General features: G+C 45.5%; 1 protein-coding gene across 10 annotated transcripts in view; it reads right to left on the minus strand.

Annotated features, from left to right (window-relative positions):
- HKDC1 (hexokinase domain containing 1) overlaps nt 1-20,688 on the minus strand; it is an 82,898-nt gene that overhangs the window by 31,708 nt on the left and 30,502 nt on the right. For 8 of the 10 annotated variants that reach the window (XR_010935972.1, XM_067710723.1, XM_067710722.1 and 5 more), the window contains 11 exons: nt 20,547-20,649; nt 18,173-18,356; nt 15,328-15,483; nt 13,765-13,998; nt 12,390-12,694; nt 10,637-10,782; nt 10,424-10,543; nt 4,065-4,160; nt 3,789-3,888; nt 2,215-2,398; nt 129-284 (listed from right to left, as the gene is read on the minus strand). Coding sequence is in view for 9 of the 10 variants with exons in the window: in XM_067710723.1 (XP_067566824.1) it covers nt 129-284; nt 2,215-2,398; nt 3,789-3,888; nt 4,065-4,160; nt 10,424-10,543; nt 10,637-10,782; nt 12,390-12,694; nt 13,765-13,998; nt 15,328-15,483; nt 18,173-18,356; nt 20,547-20,649 (1,784 nt within the window). In the remaining variant the exon portion in view is untranslated. Of the gene's footprint in view, nt 1-128; nt 285-2,214; nt 2,399-3,322; nt 3,384-3,788; nt 3,889-4,064; nt 4,161-10,423; nt 10,544-10,636; nt 10,783-12,389; nt 12,695-13,764; nt 13,999-15,327; nt 15,484-18,172; nt 18,357-20,546; nt 20,650-20,688 lie in introns of those variants that run through there. The other 2 variants (XM_067710725.1, XM_067710726.1) reach the window with 2 other exon arrangements.

Here is a 20,688-nt window from a genome sequence, read left to right on the forward strand (position 1 = left end):
ATGCCCATCCAGGCCCTTATTCTTTTTATTTTTAAATTTCAAATCTGCCGGAACCTGGTGTGACAGCGGCACATCCAACATAGGGCCTGTCACATCAAGCCAAGCAGGTGAAATTGATCACGAGTCACCTTTCAATCTGAGACAAGAACTTGGTTTCAAAGATGCCCCTGGTCCGGAGACGCTCTGAAATCTGCCCTCTGAAGAGAAGACCCTGCTTGGTCAAGTCAATCAGGATCTGCCGCACAATCTCCCCCAGGTACATCCCACTGGTCATTTTCTCGTATCTGTTTAGAGAAGAGGGATAAGGTTGGAGAGAGCAGGAAAATCAGTGCTGGTGAGTGGTGTGATCCGAAAGGATCACAAGTCAGAGTGTGGAAGGTATGCCATTGGCATCCACCAGCTGCCTGGGTTGCAGTGGGTCAGAGTGGGCAGCAGGCCCAGAGAAGTGCATGCAGGAGACAGTATGATGTGGGAAGACCAGGCTTTGGAGCCATATTGAGCAAGAACTAGGTCCCAGCTCTGCCACACATTAGTTGCATGACCTGAGCAAGCACTTTAAACCATCATCTATAAAACAGGGAGCAAAACCCTGACCCCACAAGACTGTTGGGAGGCAACCGTCTGGTGCACAGTAGACACTAAGCTAAAGTGAGTCCCTTTCCTGGCCCCAAAGCTAGTTCTCCTTGGCTTTGTATTTGAAGAAATCTGTTCCACTAGAGCTTTTGCTCCATGAGATAACACATTTAAACTGTATGCACACACCAAGGGTGGTCCAAAATGTTAGCTCCCTTCCCCCTTTCTATCAGGCTGTGAGCTCCAAGGCAGAAGGTGCAAGAGAAAAAGGAGCTTTGCAATCGACAGGCACTGATCAGGCACGCTGCCCAGGTATGTGTGACAGTATTAGTAACAATGATGCAGAGCTGGACTGCCACTGCCTGCAGGGTCACATGGAAATCTGAGTGTGCCTGAGACTTACGTGCTGGACTTGTGTTCTCTTAACTGCTCAGGACCTCATCCGTCTAAAGAACTGACACTTAGACAATAATGGTGACAGCAGGTGAATTCAAGTATATTACCCCCTTAAACTCTCACTCCAAAACCGTGAGCTTCCAGTGGATTCAGACATAAAACTTGGATGCCCCAACTTGGGATTTAGAGGTAAGGCCCTTTGTTAAGGTCCCTTGTGTTTTGGTCCCTGGTTCAGCTGGGCTGACCACAATTCACCTGCCTCCCACCTACAAAGACTAGTGCCAAAGGAAGGTGAGGGACCACCAGGGCTGTTCTTGGTCTTGTCGAGCCTCTTCCTATTGAGTTTTCTCAGTTCAACAGTCAGCGAGGCACCTGTGGCCCAGGCATCCCATTACATTTCCTATCTGCTCAAACTTTCCACTTGGATATCATCCATCAGGATAAATGTATATTTTCATCTTATATTATATAGTAAGACACTGGGTTTAGTTGTGACAAAGACCATATGGCCTGACAGTAAAACATTTACTATCTGGTCCTTTACAGAAAAAGTTTGCCGATCCCTGTCGTAATGGATGGGCTCAGGCTAATGATCAATCCACCACACGCTAGCTCTATCCCTGTCTACCCCTTTCTCTCCTATTCAAGAAGGTATGTGAGAATGCAAGTGAACATGTACTCTGTTTTGTGTTTTTTTTAAACCATCATTATTTTCAGTATTTTTAGTATGGTTATCAATTGCAATACACCTCACAAAGTGACTGTGACCCATGCTGGGACACAACGTCATGGCTGAGAACCAGGACTCCCACCCATCACCTGCAGCCACTTCCCCACCCCCAGAATAACAGAGATCACCAACCTGGCAGCCTGCTCTTGAAAGACTAAGGATGTTGACCTCTAAACTGGACCTACTAGAAGCCCATCTTGAGAGGGCCCAGTAAGTCACCATGTCCCACCTCTGGGACACCCAGTCCACAGTGAATGGACTTTTTGACAACCTCTGCCTCACTTCCAAAGCCACCACTAGACCTTATGGTACATTGTGGTAATTAGAAAGAGGCTCACCTTCTTCCTCTTTGTTGGAAACTTGTCATAACTTTATGCTTTCGTTCAAATAAGACATTTCACTAACATCTGATGGAGAGTTGTCATAAATATACAAACTATGGTGTCTGTAACATGAAAATGGCGCCCCCTTAGATCTGCTGAAGTCGTACACTGCACAACATCTGCCCTCCTCACCTCTGTTTGCCAGGATTCAAGGACCCCTCGTCCACCTCCTTGTCGTACTGGGTCCGGATGTCATCTAGGCAGCCATTATCTCCAAATCCTCCCCACTCTGTGTTTATGCACATCTTCCCTTCATCCCCTTCCACCAGTTCAATGTTCCTCATCTCCTCCATGTAGCACATGTTGCTGCCTGTTCCTAAAAGGTCAAGATAGGACTTTAGTCTTCAAAAGACACCACTACGTCTTAAAGAGCCAGCAGGGTACAGTAGATAGGAATTTAGGTTTGGAGTCAGATACAACTGGGTGTGGACTCTAGCTTTACACTCATAGCTGGGTGACCCTAGACAAGCATCTCAGCTTTCAGAGAGCCAATTACTTCATCTGTAAAAAGGAAATAATACCTGCTTTATAGATTTGTTATAAAGAAAAAAAAATGAGACGATGTTCGTAGGTTTCCTCCACATAGAATTGGTACCTGTGATATCATTATCCTCCTCCTCCTTCTCCTCATGATTATTGATAAGCCACAGGCACACCAAGTAAGCTCCAAGCAGTCACAGAATTAGCAGTCAGAGCTGGAAGGGACCATGAGGAATACCTGGTCTTGGATAAGTAGACACCTGGCATCTGAAAGCCACCCTCTTCTCCTTTGTCCATGACCTGGTCTCAGAACTATTCTCAACACAACAGTCCAGGCAACTATTATCATCAATCAAACAAATCTTACCTCTTTGTCCTCCTAGATCTAGCCCATCCCTTCCCACAGATGAGGAAACTCAAGTCCAGACAGAATAAGCAACCTGCCCAAGGTCACAAAGTAGGTAAGTGTTGGAGTGAGATGAAACCTCTTAGTTGGCATTGAAGACATCTCAATATATCCCCATCTCCTGTTCTATGTACTACTTAAACGCAGGAAGCCCAGACAACCAGCTGGAACAACTTTCCCAGATTCTGTGATTACTTAACCCGTGCCTGTCACTGAGAATGCCCATCACCCCTGTCTCCACCTGTTCAAATACCACCTGTCCCCTCACCTGTTAGAGTATCCCCCTGGAATCGACCCTTGCACTTAAACACTGCCAGACTTTTCCAAAAGACCCTTAAAAGGCCTATATCATACCTCAGGCCACTCCCTTCTTCTCTCCTAGGTTTCTTTCCAACTCTTCTCCAACCTGTGCATCCTGACAGCCAGAAGAGGTCAGAGAACAGAGGAGGTGCACGTTGGAGCCAACATGAAAATCTAGCTCCCTCAGCCCCGTGCCAACCTGATCCAACTGGGGTCTCCTTCCTCCCAGAATAATCTGCCCCAAGGCGCTAATTTGAAAGTCCCCTCTTTCTACGTTATTCTCCTTCCTCAACAGAAAAGAAAACCTTGGCTTAGGACCCTTAGGGAAAAAGATGTTAAGTAAAGACTTGAGAATTAGGAGACCTGGAATCCCAACCTTAACTCTGTCTCTACTTTGGAGAAAGCTGGCTTCAGAACCTCTATGTAATGGAACAATGGCCCCCTGCCCTTCACTATGTTAAAAGGGAACCTCTAAAAGATCAGATGGGAGTAGGCCAATAGGACATGCCTGATCACTTACCTGCAATCAGGCCAACCTCACAATTACGATCTTCATAGCCACAGGTCATCATGGTCCCCACTGTGTCATTCACAACTGCGACTATGTCCAGGTCAAACTCCTGCAAAGGAAGCAGCTCTACTATAAGTAGGATGTGCAAGCCAAACAGGCTCAGGAGGGGCACATCAGCCTGATGTGGGCAGAGGCCAGAGTCACAGGGCTGGGTATAGGATGGCAGAGCAGAGGGGCCTCGGGGAAGGGGCAAGGTCAGGCATGAGCCTTAACACCATAACGTACATTTCTCCTCTTGATGGCTTCCCTGAGCATGTCCACCACATCTTCCCCTTCACAGTCAGTAGCCTTGAAGCCTTTGGTCCACTCAATGAGTGTTCCCTGTAAGAAAGGAGGGCAAATTCATTGGCGCAATAGTTTGCTGGGACCACTACACAATCTCAGCATCAAATAGATGCAAGGCACTATAGCTGACGGGTAGTCAAATGCTTTTGACTGTGCTTCCATCTGTAGCCCTAACACTGGGCCCAGAGGTGCCACAGAGCGTGATGCTCAGACAAGGTCTACTGCTGAGGAATAATTGCAGCAATTCATATTTATCAAGGGTCAATGCATGTTCCCTGGCCATGAATGCACAGAACAAAGGCCAGTTCTAATTTACCCAATCAATCACATCTTTGTGATAAAGCTGCAAAATGTTAATCAAAGCATTGTTTCACAGGAAAAACTAGAGGCATCCTGTCATTCCAACAATATGGATCTATCATCTTGTACATCAATATAGGAAATGCTCTACAACCATAAAAACATAATGCTTTAAGAGACGTTAGATGTTAGAGAAAGATGCTCACCATACACTGTTAAGTGAACTCACATTAAACAAATATAGATGGTGAATTATTCTATTATTATTTTAAAACTCACACTCAAATCTGGAAAAAGGCCTGGAACAATGCACACACCAGGGGGTTGACAGTGGTTCCCTCTGTGTACAAGATTACTGGTACCTTTTAGTCTCTCCTTTTTGTTTGCCTATATTTTCTAATTTTCCTAAAATTAGCCTGTATAATTTTTATAATACCGAGAAAAAGTATTTCTAATTTTTTTTTGAATTTTATTTTTTTAATACAGCAGGTTCTTATTAGTTAGCTATTTTATACATATTAGTGTATATATCAATCCCAATGTCCCAGTTCATCCCCCTCCACCACTTCCCCTCTTTGGTGTCCATACATTTGTTATCTACATCTGTGTCTCTATTTCTGCCTTGCAAACCAGTTCATTCTAGATTCCATATATATGCGTTAATGTACGATACTTGTTTTTCTCTTTCTACTTACTTCACTCTGTATGACAGTCTCCAGGTCTATCCACATCTCTGCAAATGACCCAATTTAATTCTTTTTTATGGCTGAATAATATTCCATTGTATATACGTACCACACCTAAGTCTCTCTTTTGGGAACTAGTGGTTACCAGAAGGGTGAGGAGTGAGGAGAGGGGCAAAATAGGTGAAAGGGATTAAGAGGTATAAACTACTAGGTATAAAATAAATAAGTTACAAGGATGTAATGTACAGCACAGAGAATATAGTCAATATTTTGTAATAACCTTGTATGGAGTATAAGCTATAAAAATATTAAATTACTATGTTGTATACCTGAAACTAATATAATATTGTAAATCAACTCTACTTCAATTTTTAAGTCTCTCTTTTTTCTCCCCAGCCATCAATGGCTTTGCTCCCAGCTGTCCACTGGTCTCCCCTCCTTCTTAGCTGTGTCTTCATGAACTTGTCAGAACTGCTGGGAGAGAGGCCTGAAGGCCCAGTGTCCTGAGTCAGGAGGTGCACCTGTGCCCTGGATCATTCAGGACCATGGACAGCTGCACACAGCTTCCTCCTTCCCATGTGTATTAATTTTTTTTCAATATCTTTATTGGAGTATAATTGCTCTACAATGGTACATTAGCTTCTGCTATATAACAAAGTGAATCAGCTATATATATATACATATATCCCCATACCCCCTCTCTCTTGCATCTCCCTCCTACCTTACCTATCCCACCCTTCTAGGTGGTCACAAAGCACCAAGCTGATCTCCCTGTGCTATGTAGCTTCTTCCCACCAGCCATCCGTTCTACATCGAGTAGTATACATATGTCCATGCCACTTTCTCACCTCGTCCCAGCCCATCCCTCCCCCTCCCCGTGTCCTCAAGTCCACTCTCCACATCCACATCTTTATTACTGTCTTGCCCTTAGGTTCTTCAGAAATTTTTTTTTTTTAAGACTCCATATATATGTGTTAGCATACAGTATTTGTTTTTCTCTGTCCGACTGACTTCACTCTGTATGACAGACTCTAGGTCCATCCACCTCACTACAAATAACTCAACTTTGTTTCTTTTTATGGCTGAGTAATATTCCATTGTATATATGTGCCACATCTTCTTTATACATTCATCTGTAGGTGGACACTTAGGTTGCTTCCATGTCCTGGCTACTGTAAATAGTGCTGCAATGAACACTGTGGTACATGACTCTTTCTGAATTATGGTTTTCTCAGGGTATATGCCCAGTAGTGGGATTGCTGGGTCACATGGTAGTTCTATTTCTAGTTGTTGTTGTTTTTCTTAATTTTTATTCAGGCATAATTGCTTCACAATGGTGTGTTAGTTTCTGCTTTATAACAAAGTGAATCAGCTATATGTATATATATATCCCCATATTTCCTCCCTCTTGCGTCTCCCTCCCATCCTCCCTATCCCACCCCTCTAGGTGGTCACAAAGCACCCAGCTGATCACCCTGTGCTATGCAGCTGCTTCCCACTAGCTATCTATTTTACATTTGGTAGTGTATATATGCCCATGCCACTCTCACTTCATCCCAGCTTACCCTTCCCCCTCCCCATGTCCTCAAGTCCATACTCTACGTCTGCGTCTTTATTCCTGTCCTGCCCCTAGGTTCTTCAAAACCACTTTTTTTTTTTTTTTTTAGATTCCATATATATGAGTTAGCATACGGTGTTTGTTTTTCTCTGTCTTACTTCACTCTGTATGAGTTCACTTCTTATGGCTGGGTAATATTCCATTGTATATATGTGCCACATCTTCTTTATCCATTCATCTGTCGATGGTCACGTAGGTTGCTTCCATGTCCTGGCTATTGTAAATGGTGCTGCAATGAACATCGTGGTACATGACTCTTTCTGAATTACGGTTTTCTCAGGGTATACGCCCAGTAGTGGGATTGCTTGGTCGTATGGTAGTTCTGTTTCTACTTTTTTAAGGAACCTCCATACTGTTCTCCATAGTGGCTGTATCAATTTACATTCCCACCAACAGTGCAAGAGGGTTCCCTTTTCTCCACACCCTCTCCAGCATTTATTGTTTGTAGATGTTTTGATGATGGCCATTCTGACTGGTGTGAGGTGATATCTCATTGTAGTTTTGATTTGCATTTCTCTAATGATTAATGATGTTGAGCATCCTTTCATGTGTTTGTTGGCAATCTGTATATCTTCTTTGGAGAAATGTCTATTTAGGTCTTCTGCCCATTTTTGGATTGGGTTGTGTTTTTAATACTGAGCTGCCTGAGCTGCTTATAAATTTGGGAGATTAATCCTTTGTCAGTTGCTTCATGGGCAAATATTTTCTCTCATTCTGAGGGTTGTCTTTTCATCTTGTTTATGGTTTCCTTTGCTGTCTAAAAGCTTTTAAGTTTCATTAGGTCCCATTTGTTTATTTTTGTTTTCATTTCCCTTTCTCTAGGAGGTGGGTCAAAAAGGATCTTGCTGTGATTTATGTCACAGAGTGTTCTGCCTATGTTTTCCTCTAAGAGTTTGACAGCATCTGGCCTTACATTTAGGTCTTTAATCCATTTTGAGTTTATTTTTGTGTATGGTGTTAGGAAGTGTTCTAATTTCATTCTTTTACATGTAGCTGCCCAGTTTTCCCAGCACCACTTATTGAAGAGGCTGTCTTTTCTCCATTGTATATTCTTGCCTCCTTTATCAAAGATAAGGTGACCATATGTGTGTGGGTTTATCTCTGGGCTTTCTATCCATTCCATTGATCTATATTTCTGTTTTTGTGCCAGTATCATACTGTCTTGATCACTTTAACTTTGTAGTATAGTCTGAAGTCAGGGAGCCTGATTCCTCCAGCTCTGTTTTTCTTTCTCAAGATTGCTTTGGCTATTCGGGGTCTTTTGTGTTTCCTTACAAATTGTGAACGTTTTTGTTCTAGTTCTGTGAAAAATGTCATTGGTAGTTTGATAGGGAATGCATTGAATCTGCAGATTGCTTTGGGCAGTATAGTCATTTTCACAATGTTGATTCTTCCAATCCAAGAACATGGTATATCTCTCCATCTGTTTGTATCATCTTTTTTTTTTTTTTTTTTGCGGTACATGGGCCTCTCACTGTTGTGGCATCTCCCGCTGCAGAGCACAGGCTCCGGACGCGCGGGCTCAGCAGCCACAGCCCATGGGCCTAGCCGCTCCACAGCATGTGGGATCTTCCAGGACCGGGGCACGAACCCGTGTCCCCTGCATCGGCAGGCGGACTCCCAACCACTGCGCCACCAGGGAAGCCCCTGTTTGTATCATCTTTAATTTCTTTCATCAGTGTCTTATAGTTTTCTGCATACAGGTCTTTTGTCTCCTTAGGTAGGTTTATTCCTAGGTATTTGATTCTTTTTGTTGCAATGGTAAATGGAAGTGTTTCCTTAATTTCTCTTTCAGATTTTTCATCATTAGTGTATAGGAATGCAAGAGATTTCTGTGCATTATTTTGTATCCTGCTACTTTACCAAATTCATTGATTAGCTCTAGTAGTTTTCTGGTAGCATCTTTAGGATTCTCTATGTATAGTATCATGTCATCTGCAGACAGTGACAGCTTTACTTCTTTTCTGATTTGGATTCCTTTTATTTCTTTTTCTTCTCTGATTGCTGTGGCTAAAACTTCCAAAACTATGTTGAATAACAGTGTTGACAGTGGGCAACCTTGGCTTGTTCCTAATCTTAGTGGAAATGGTTTCAATTTTTCACCACTGAGAACAATGTTTGCTGTGGGTTTGTCATATGTGGCCTTTATTATGTTGAGGTAAGATCCCTCTATGCCTACTTTCTGGAGAGTTTTTATCATAAATGGGTGTTGAATTTTGTCAAAAGTTTTTTCTGGGCTTCCCTGGTGGCGCAGTGGTTGAGAGTCCGCCTGCTGATGCAGGGGACATGGGTTCGTGCCCCGGTCCGGGAAGATCCCACATGCCGTGGAGCGGCTGGGCCCATAAGCCATGGCCACTGAGCCTGCACGTCCGGAGCCTGTGCTCCGCAACGGGAGAGGCCACAACAGTGAGAGGCCCGCGTACCGCAAAAAAAAAAAAAAATAGTGTGTATACATACAATAAAATATCACTCAGCTTTAAAAAGGAAGGAAATTCTACGTGGATGAGCCTTGAGAACATTATGCTAAGTGAAATAAGCCAGTCACAAAATAACAAATACTGTTATGATTCTACTTATATGAGGTACCTAGAACAGTCAAATTTATAGAGACAGAGAGTAAAATAAAGGTTACCAGGGGCTGGGAGAGAGGCAAGTGAGGAGTTATTGTTTAATGGGTATAGAGTTTCAGTTTGAGAAGATGAAAGAGTTCGAAAGATGGATAGTGGTGACAGTTTCATAACAATGTGAGTGTACTTAACGCCACAGTACACTTGTACTTTTTAAGTGTACCAGTGTACACTTAAACACAGTCAAAGTGGTAAATGTTACATCTATTTTACCACAATAAGAAATGGTAAAATAAACAAAGCAAAACTAGTGTGTACATCATGGGGACATTGACTGGATTAGACAAAATCTTAACAAATCTTTGGTGTCATTCTTATTATTGTCATGAGCTCTCTGGCTGACTTGCTGTGCTGACCAGAGTTCTCTCTATAAATTGAGGAGTGGTGTTCTGCTTTTATGCCAGTCCTGTAAGTTTGGTTGACATAAGCCTATCAGAGAGCAAGAGAGAGTACTCTGTTCTCCATAAGCTGGTGAATGGTGCTTTTATCCAAGAATTCCAAGAAAAATCTTGTGATGTACATTTCTAAATTATTATGAATAATGTATTAAAATCATTATCTGTGATGTTCTTCAATGTCAACTAGGTAAGTGCCTATGTGATAAACTCCTGAAATTCTAATATCAGGAAAGAAATGCATTTCTTCTGAGGCACTGGTATGCTTTTGTTCATCAGACAAGAAAAACCCTACGACCTACTGCATTTCCCTGTTTACACAGGAAGACCCAGGTAATATTGTAGACTAAGAGTTATAACTGGCCTTAACTGGTCCTTACCTCTTCTTATCTCTCGATAATATGATTTGACCTCTCTTTTAACAGTAGCCTTATCCAAGTGTCCCTTTATTGTATAGTACACTAAATTATTTTGTAAACTTCAATCAAAGAAACAATAATAATGAAAAAGGGACACAGTAAATAGAAAAAACTTAAATGGTCCAAATTCTCGATCATGTCTCCCCAGCTGCCCTGAACCTGAGACCCCGAAATAAAATGAACAGTGACTCAGAGCTGTCTCGAGATTCCCCAGGTGTAGGAGGAAATGGACCCACCAGGCTGGGCCGTCTTACCTTGTCAATGCTCGCCTGCCTGCAGGGAAATGAGAATGTGAAGCCCAAAGGCAGCTGGGCTCCCTTGAGGCCCATGTAGTCCAGGAAGTCAGCGATGCACTGCACAATGTGGTCAAACAGCTGCAGGCAGAGAGCGGGAGTCACGCCAGGCCTGCACTGTACAGGGTGGCAGGCTGGCACCTCGGAGTGCGGATCCCCCTGCCCGGCACTTACCTCTTCGCCAGTGCCCTGCATGATCTCCAGGGGGATGGTGAAGATCTTGTTGTACATTCGCACTGACCTCCGTCCGCTTCTGATCTTCACCAGGAGGACCCGGAAGTTGGTTCCCCCGAGATCCAGGGCAAGGAACTTTCCTTTCTCTGTGGTGGAGAAAGTGGGGGCTGCATTCCACCAGCACGCACCGAGCAGGGCCTTGTGTGCAGGCATTGGGAGGAAGAGGTGATGCTGAAAGTGAGCAGATCCAGAGCCTGCCTGCCTGGGGCTCATGGGCCAAAGGGGTGTGGTGGTCACCAAGCACAGTGTCAGGGCACTGGGCAGGCACCCTGAGCCCATCTGAGGCCAGCCTGCTTTTCTTGCTGTCTGGTAAAGGCCACACATGATACTTATGCTCAGGGAGGCTCTGAGGGTGAATCCAGGCCAGGCTACCTGACTACAATGGACTCGGGAAGGTGCTTCCATCCTGTCATATGGCCTAGAGGAGCTGTTCATCCTGAGCATGAAATGATTCTTCTGTCCTGCTCGCCCCTTCCCTGGATTCTCACACCCCCACCTGACTAATAAGAAACTGTATTGAGTCTGACGTCCATCACCGTCCAGGGCCCCCCAGTGCAGTGCCTCTCGGTTCTCTGACATTGCAGAGCATGTCAGTCTGTTCTGTGTGATTCCTCGCCTCTCTCCCTGCCTCATTCACTCTGTTCTAGCCACACTGGTCATTTTGCTGTTCCTTGAATTTGCCAACGACCTCACTCTCAGACAGTTCTCTTACCCCTGACGGTGGTCTATTTTTCTTCATAGCCCTGTCATTACATGGCATCACCTGGCGTTTATTTGTCTACTGTCTGCCAGCCCAACAGAACTTAGGCTCCATAAGGGTAGGGACTGTGTTTTCTTCACTGCTCTGTTACCGTGCTTACAACAGAGCCTGACAAGTAGCAGGTGCTTAATGAAACTTTGAGGAATAAAGGCAAAAGGATAAAAGCTATGAAAGAATGAATAGTTGAATAGCGTCTTTTACTGCTCTTATTGTTTTCCCCCCAAGTAGACTCAAAAGATACTGGCTCTAGAAAAGATCTTTGCTGTTGAGAGATTCCAAGTACAACTGTGTGACCTTGAGTATGTCACCTAACCTCTCTGAGTCTCAGTTTTGGCATCCATAAAATGGGAATCATTCTCTTTATATAACATACAGAGTAGGTGTGAGCACAAAATGAAATTAAACGTTCAAAAGCAAATTAAAGCCATGAAGCATTTTACAAAGGTCATTATATCTGGGTGAGACTCATGAGATTCAAAGAGGTGGAGTAACCTGTCTAAAGAACTGACCTCACTGTTTTGTGGCTACCGTCAGACGAGCACAGAGGACCAGGAGAAGGATCAAGTATCGGAAAAGTCAGGGGCAGAAAGTGAAGAGAGGGGAGAGGAAGAGAGCCAAGCCCCAGGAGAGAAGAGAGCCAGAGAAGAGGGTGGAAGACAAGCCAGACACTCCAAGTGTCCAGATGGCAGCCCCTGGGAACAGCATGTGGGTCTTCACACACATGGAACCTAACTTAGGTAATCTTCACTGCCAGTGCCGTGGATCAGCCAAAGCAAACAGATTGAGCAGAGTACTAACCTTCTACCCCAACCCTCCTCCCTCCATTACAGACATGAACCCAAGGCTCTTGAAACAAAAGACCTAACTGGATTTAAGGAGTTTTGATACGAGCTCTGGGTGGCCCATCAGAGAAGGGAGCTGTGCATGGCCCACCTGTGCCATCTGGCATCCCACAGACGTAGGTGGGCAGCATCTTGACCGTGGCCAACGGGTGGGTGTCCCTCTTCAGCCCGTACTCGAGCTCAACCCGCATCTTGTCCCGAATGCCCACAAGTTGCTCTCGGGTCAGCCGGAACAAAGCCAGCACCTTGTCAATCTGCTTCCGCTGGGCCTGCACGCGGGAGGCCACTGCGGTCACCATGGCGGCCCCCTTGGTGCTGCCACTCTCCGACAGGAGGAAGCGGACGTCACAGTTCGGGACCAGTTTCCTCACCACCTTGTGCAGGCGTTTTGGGTATCTGGAGGTGGGGGGGGGGGATGGCAAAATATGTAAAAATCATCAAGGCCCGGGCCCAGCCAATAGGAACAGACACAGCTGTAGCAGAGGAACGGGCTCCCGGGGAGGCCTGCTGGGCCAAGGCTCACCCCTTCAGTTGCTGGATGGAGGGGGAAGATGGGGGTGACTAGGGGTAGGGACCAGGGCAGCTGGGACAGTGGAAGGGACACTTGGAAGGCTCAAAGAAGTGGTTATTTTATCACTAATATTGTAAGCAGTAGGGCATGTCCACACGTAATGTATTGGCTGAACATCATCTCTGCCCAAGGGGGAAGGGTCCTTTCCCTAGCTCTTCCCAGATGTACCCACCTGACTTCCAATAACACCTCTGTTAGTCAGAGGGACTTTTGTGCTCCCTCCTTCTGGGAAATTCTCATTTCCCTGTTTGTTTACTGTCTGCCAACCCAACAGAACTTAGGCTCCATAAGGGTAGGGACTGGGTTTTCTTCACTGCTCTGTTACCGAGCTTACAACAGAGCCTGACAAGTAGCAGGTGCTTAATGAAACTTTGAGGAATAAAGGCAAAAGGATAAAAGCGATGAAAGAATGAATAGTTGAATAGTGTCTTTTACTGCTGTTATTGTTTTCCCCCCAAGTAGACTCAAACGATACTGTCTTCCTACTGGTATCTTTCATGTGGACTTGGCAACCCCTGCCATCTTGATTTTTCCCCATTTTTAACTGGGTGTATCTTACTTTCCAATCCTACCACATAGCAAGTATTTAATAATAATAATAATGGATAGATAGATGAACAGATGGATAGACAGATGGATAAATACACGGCTTTGCTAGTCGGGCAATTGGTTTTAGCAGAATATTCCTTTAAGAATGATCCCCTAAAGCAACCCAGCCAGCTAGATGAATGTAATCTCTGAATTCACCCCTTCCCCTGTAATCTCAGAACCACAGAAGGCAGTTGGGTCCAGCAACCCAGAGAAGCAGCGTAGTTTAGAGACACAACTGGACTCGGTTCCAAGCAGACAGACTGGACTCGTTTGCAGGGGGTGTGGGCCGGCGGCCAGCACTCACTGGGGGTGGATCTTGTAGAGTGTGCCATCCATGCCCACCGTGGTCCGGAGCCGCACCAGCTTCTTGTTCTCCCGCAGGCGTGTTAGGATGGCTGCCAGGGCCGCTGCACAGAGATTGGCTGAGCGGAAGGAAACGATGGTGCAGACGTGCTGGACCGCGACGCAGTCGGCCTCCGAAGGCTCCAGGCCCAGATCCGTCAGGATCTCTCTTGTATTAGCCAGGCCTTCTTTATACCTAGCCAGGGGATAGGAATGAGAGGACCACACTTCTCCATCCCGTGGGAGTCCCCCTCAGAGACCCAGCATTCCCACCTCCCAGGACTGTGAAAATAAACAGGCTGGCACATAGTCATGTGATAATAATGACGATTTCACCAGTGATCACGGCAGCCACTATTTATTGCACACTATGTGCCAGGTGCTTGTCTAAGGACTTGACATGTGTTAACTCAGCCCTCACAACAATCCTGGGGGGAGTACTGTCATTATCCTACTGCACAGAAGAGGGATCTGAGGCACAGACAGGGTAGGTAACCTGTCCACAGGCACAAAGCTGGTAAGTGCAAGGGGCAGGATTTGAACTCAGGCAGTTCGATTACAGAGCCCACCCCTTTAAGCATCCTGTGCTATACTGCCTTTGACAGAAACTCAGTCTCTGCCAAGCTCTGCATAAACACAGACTCTGGAAGTCAGATGTCACCCTGTTGAACTCAGAATCCAAGCTGATTGCAAAGCTCAGGGTAATGCCAGGGTTTCTAAGCCTGAGGAACAGGATCCTGGGTCGACTGGGGCCAGCCACCACCACCAGTCAGCTCCCCACTGCACACCTTTGTGTGAGCCCCCCAATCACCAAAGTCAAAGCCAAAGCCAGTCCCTGACAGCACCAGGTAGAGAAGGTTATTGCTACAGCAGGAATTCTTAACTTGGATTCCATGCTTGGGTTTTAACGGGTCCAAGGATGCCCTGATATTATAAGCAAAATGGCGTGCAAATGTGCATTTTGGGGGTAAAGGGTCCAGAACTTAAATCAGATTCTCAAAGGGGTCTTTGACCCTAAAAGAGTTATGTCACCAGGCTTCCCTGGTGGCGCAGTGGTTAAGAGTCCGCCTGCCGATGCAGGGGACACGGGTTTGTGCCCCGGTCCGGGAAGATCCCACATGCCGCGGAGCGGCTGGGCCCGTGAGCCGTGGCTGCTGGGCCTGCGCGTCCGGAGCCTGTGCTCCGCAACGGGAGAGGCCACAACAGTGAGAGGCCAGCACACCGCCAAAAAAAAAAAAAAAAAAAGTTACGTCACCACTTCAGTGAGGAAAAAGGTAACAAAACATGAGGAGGGTGCAGACCTCCGACAGCAGACTCCCTGGCTGCTGAAACCAACAAGAAGCCACATGTGAGGCATGGCAGGCATTGCTAATCCACCTGAAGCTGTGTCCAGGTATGAAATTGTCCTGTGAAGAAGGAAGATCTGGTTCCTTCTGTGCACCACCACCATGAGCACACCACTCCTTGGTTGCCCACCCTAACCCTCCACAGAGTCAAGGTGGAAAGGACCCTGCCAGCAGCTTACTTCTCCATGGCAGCCACGTGCCGTGTTTCAATCTTGCCCTTAATGTGGAGAGCGGAGGATTTCTCGCCGCCAAACAGGAGGCCTGCCTTGGCCATCTTCAGCAAGATGAGCCTGACGAGTTCACCTAAGTACAGGCCGCTGATCATCTTCTCAAACCTACAATTTGGTGAACAGATCAGTGGCAGCAATGCGTTTGGTTATGCAGCATCCTTTCCCAAAGCCCAGGAGCCACAGCCCATGGTTTGGAGCACGAGTAGTGGAAGGGCCTCTTTACAGGTCAGGAGGCCTCAGTCCCTGTCCCAGCTTGGGGTACCCTTGGGAGCCCACTCATCCTCTCTGAGCTACATTCTTCTCACCTGTAAAAGGCAAGGACTAAACTAGAGGAGACCGAAGATTCTTTCCTGATCACAAAGTGCTTGATTCCAAAAATCTTTATCTCAAATCACCCTTGGCCACGGGGGTGCCATTCTCATATTAGGCATAAGGAATCTCAACTTCAGAGACTTCAGGTACTTTCCCAGGATCACCAACCACAGCACGACAAATCCAAATTTCAAATGTTTCCAACTCCTACACATGTTTCTGCCCAAGAGAGAAACATGCTGTGTCTGTAAGATGGGCTTGGATAGCTCCAGAGAGGTTCTACAATAATATGGATGAAATATCCCACGAGGCTACCTACACCTGGACTCTCAGTCTGCATACAACAAGCAATTACTTATTGTTTCCCAAGTAAACTATTAAATATAATTTTTATTCTGCAAACATAAGATACAAAATCAAGGGCAACCTGTTTCCTAATCAACTTTATCTATTTCATATAAAGTCTTAGAACATTGCAGAAACAAGACAATCAAAAGAAATCCAGGTTGGGTTTGGGGGAGTGGAATTTATTTTAAGTGAAGTGGATAGGATGAGGATGATAAAGTCCCCAAAAGGGCACCACTTCCTTGGGCTGTGGCTGCTCTGTGTCACCAGTGAAATGGGTGTGTGCTGGGGACCAGGTGCATCCAAAGCAGAAATTTGCTCCCCAGGTATGCACTTCTAGTGTTGAGTGGTTTCTAGGTGGTACTTAAAATATTTATTCACCAGGGCTTCTGGGGAAAATGGTTGATTTCAGGGCTGGGGCTGGGCAAGTGCATGGTGAGCCTAGAGCACCTTACTGTGCCAGAAAATAAGGAAGTACTTAAAGAGTGATGGAATCATGTCAAAAGGACACAGGGACTAGCTTGAAGGAGCTTCCACTGGCTAAATCTGAAAAGAATTTGAATATCAAAAGAAATATAATAGGAAGGAATTATAACCCATTAAATTAAAAAAGAATCCATATTAGTATAAGTAGATAAATGGAGGAGATAGGAAAGCTCTTACTTATAGTAGAATAACAATTAATAACCTACAGGGAATGATGGATCTAGAAATTCATCAATAGATGCTAAAACTAGAGAGTGAAAGTTTAATGAGAAACAGGATATTTACATAGTCTCAAGGTGTCTCTTCACCAGATACTTATTCATTATAGAGGGAATAATAATAACCTTATGGTGCAGAAACCTCTTTCATATCCCCTTAACCAAGTGATCTGAGTTAGCATCCCCAGTAACGGAACAAACAACATGTGCTTCCAGATCCGATGCCCAGGGGAGGACACACACCACTTGTGTGATAGTCCTGCCAAAAATACATCCCCTGAATCTAATCATGAGGAAACGTCAGACAAATCCAAGTTGAGGGACATTCTGTGAAATAAATGGCTTGCATGCTTGAAGATCATGAAAACCAAATAGATATTACAGAAGATTAAAGGAGGCTAAAGAGACACGCAGCAACATGTAATGTGTGATCCTGGACCTGGACCAGGACAATTTTTTTTTTATAAAGGACCTTAGTGGGGCAGCAGGTGAGTTTTGAATAAGATCTGTAAATGAGAGATTAGAACTGATTAAGTGTTAATTTCCTAATTTTGACAATTATACTTTAATTATATAAGAGAATGTAATTCTTTTCAGATAATACACTCTGAAGTATTTAGGGGTGAAGGGATATTATGTTTGCGATTTTAGTCTCAAATGTTCAGAAAAATAATTTTATATAGACATATGTGTATTTTATGTGTATGTGTATTTTATGTGTCTGTGTATACACATATACACAGAGAGAGAATGTCACTATTAGGGAATTTGAGTGAAGGGGAATTTTATACTATTTTCACTACTTTTTTGTAAGTCTGAAATTATTTTTTAAAATTTTAAGCGTTTTTTCATTCAACACTTTCTTTTTAAACAAACACTTAATGAACTGCAATAATGTGTAAGACCCTATGTGTAGAAAGGAAAGGAAAATCACAGGTGTAGCCGCCTTCAGGGGGCTCAGCATACAGGCAGAGCTGAGGCAGACCCTGAACACTTACACCACAGGTGAGTGTGGGATGAGAGCAGAGAAAGGCTCGGCAAGACCTGAGACTGAGACGGACTCACACCAGGTGCTGCATGATTAGGCCTCGGAGAAGGAGGGGGCGGGGCGGAAGGGAAACACAGATGAGGAGTGTGTGCTTCCTCAGGCTGCACTGGTTTGTTCTGTGGCCACTCACCCAAATGCGCCAAGAAAGCAGGACACCTAGTTCACAGCCGTATCTCCCCTCCCCCTGGACTGAATTCGAATCACTCAATTTCCTTGGCTTTCACTGTCCTCATCTGTCCAGTGAAACTGAAATACAAGCCTTGATTCATAAACTCCCTGTGATGGATAACGAGTCCCAGCTAAGAAGCCTCCCAGGTATACAGCATACCTGAGTAAGTGGACATTTACTGGTGCCGATGCCCAGATTACAGCGCAGGGTACTCACAGCTGCTTCCCGGGGTTCAGAGAGCCGAGGTCCAGCTCCTGGTCGAACTCGGTGCGGATGTCCTCCAGGGCCCCGTCGTCCCCGAAGGCCCCCCACTCGGTGTTGATGCACATCCTCCCTTCGTCGCCTTCCACCAGCTCGATGTTGCTCATGTCCTCCATGTAGCACGCGTTGGTGCCGGTGCCTGGACGAGGGATCAGGGAGAAAACAGACGTGAGGGCTCCCAGCTGGACAAAGACAGAGGGGACTCTCAACTGCCCAAGAGTCCTCTGAACGCATCACAAAGTGCTTTTGATCCACTCCGGGGGCTGGTTCTCACTGAGGGAAGCAGCTTTTGGCCAGCTGGGGAGTTCATGAGGAATAAAGCTGACATGCCAAGCCTACACTTGTCAGGGTGTTAATGGTTTGCTGTTATCAATGGAGTCAATTGTGAAGAAGTCCCTGATGAATATGTATGAAAGCTGACAGTATATTCACTAAGAGGAGGATGAGTTAACCAAACTTCGTAAATATATTAAAAAAAAAAATCACCAACCCACAGTCATATTTTTAATCCTTTCCCTATGCTACTTAGCTTCTTCTCTATTTGATACTAAAAATATTCCTTACTCATAGCCTGCCACAAATTGTTCCTAGCATAAGCTACATCCTTATCTTTGACAGTGATTAGCTATCACGTAAGAAAGCAACATGCCATTATTCAAACACAAACTCACTGCAAGGAAATACTTCAGACACTTGAGTAGTGGTGAGTGGCTGCAGATGGGCACAATCTGAAGCCAGTAGGTTTGGGACCTATTGGGATAATGGAAATGTGCTAATTGGATTGTGGTGATGGTTGCAAAACTCTATAAGTTCACTAAAAATCACTGAATTATACAACTAAATGAGAGGATTTTATGCCTCAGTAAAGCTTTTGTTTTTGGCCACATCGCGTGGCTTACGGGATCTTAGTTCCCCGACCAGGGATTGAACCCAGGTCCCCAGCAGTGGGAACATGGAGTCTTAACCACTGACTGCCAGGGAATTCCCCAATAAAGCTGTCTTAAAAAAATATATTTTTTAAAAGTATCTTCCCCTGGCTGATACTCTGGTGTCAGAATTTTAAAGCCAACATGAGAAATAAGAGATGTAGAGAATCAGAGTGTAATAGAATATTTGGAAAAAGCTTTTCTCAGAAAGGCACAGACACTGTTTAGGCATGGCACCCAATTGGCAGGTTACCAGACACAGTCACTAAGATGCACACAGTGGGCAGTAGCAGATGCCATGACAGACAAGCGCCAGGCCCACTCAGAGGTGTGGGGCTCCAGAAATAGGAAGTCAGATCAAGCCCCTCCGCTGTAGAGATCCTGCCCTTTGAGGAAGACAGGCTGAGGAGAGTGAGTTGGAAATTAAGGAAAAGCAATTCAGAAAACTTCCCCCAATAGTGCTAAAGGAAAAGGGAAGCTGCAGGGATGTTTGAGAACAGCCTATAAACCCGGTCCATTTGGCCTTACTGTCCCCTGCACAGCCTTCTCATGGACCCCTCCAGGAGAGCCCCTCCCAGCTCAGGTGTTGGGACCACCCACCAGACACCCCCGCTGCGCTGCGGCCTCCCTGGTCCAGGCCCACACGCAGCAACGAAGGCCCAACGCAGCCAAAAAATAAATAAATTTATAATTAAAAAATAAATAAAAATGCACACCCCACTTATCCATCCGCCACCCAAAGTCCTCCCGTGCCCTGTCTCCCCTGGGGTAAAAGCCAAAGACCTTCCAGTGACTGTGCTCCTAGGCCACCTGCCCAGTCCTGTCCACTCTCTCACGTGAAAGGCCTTCTACCCTCAGCCTCACTCGCTTTGATTCAGCCTTTTAGGGTTTCTCGAGCACCCCGGACTCATTCCCACCTCAGAGGCCACAGGGACTCTCTTCCTCACCAGCTCTGCTTTGCTCCCTCTTCCTCATCACTGAGGTCCCTGCTCGAATGTCACCTCTCAGCAAGGCCCAGCCTGACCACCGCACCACAGTCACTCTTAGTCACATCACCCTGCTTTATATTCCTTGTCATACTAACCACCACCTGAAATTATGTTACTTGTTTAGGCCTTTTCGGTCTCTCACCCACCTCCGCGCTGAAAGCTTCACGAGTACAGGAACCTTTGGGACTCTCACCACTGAGAATCTGATGCAGAGCACGAGGCCCGGCACACAACGGGCGCTCAGTAAACACTTGTTGAATGAATGCGTATATTAATTTTCCATCTCCCTATGTTGCTTCTTCTGAGTAGAAAGTGCCAATAACCTTCCCACAGCATTTACTCAGAGTTCCCCGAAACTAAGCCCCAAACCAACCCCTTTCACCCTCCTCCACAAAGGAAGTCAAATTGAGTTACCAATGATGACACCAACTTCACAGTAGGGATCATCATAGGCGCACGTCATCATGGTCCCCACGGTGTCATTGACCAAAGTCAGGATGTCCACATCTAAGTCCTGCTGGAACACAAGTCCCAGAGGGCATCAGTGGGTGGGAGG

Source organism: Pseudorca crassidens, chromosome 16, assembly GCF_039906515.1.
Source record: "Pseudorca crassidens isolate mPseCra1 chromosome 16, mPseCra1.hap1, whole genome shotgun sequence".
Taxonomy (NCBI): Eukaryota; Metazoa; Chordata; class Mammalia; order Artiodactyla; family Delphinidae; genus Pseudorca; species Pseudorca crassidens.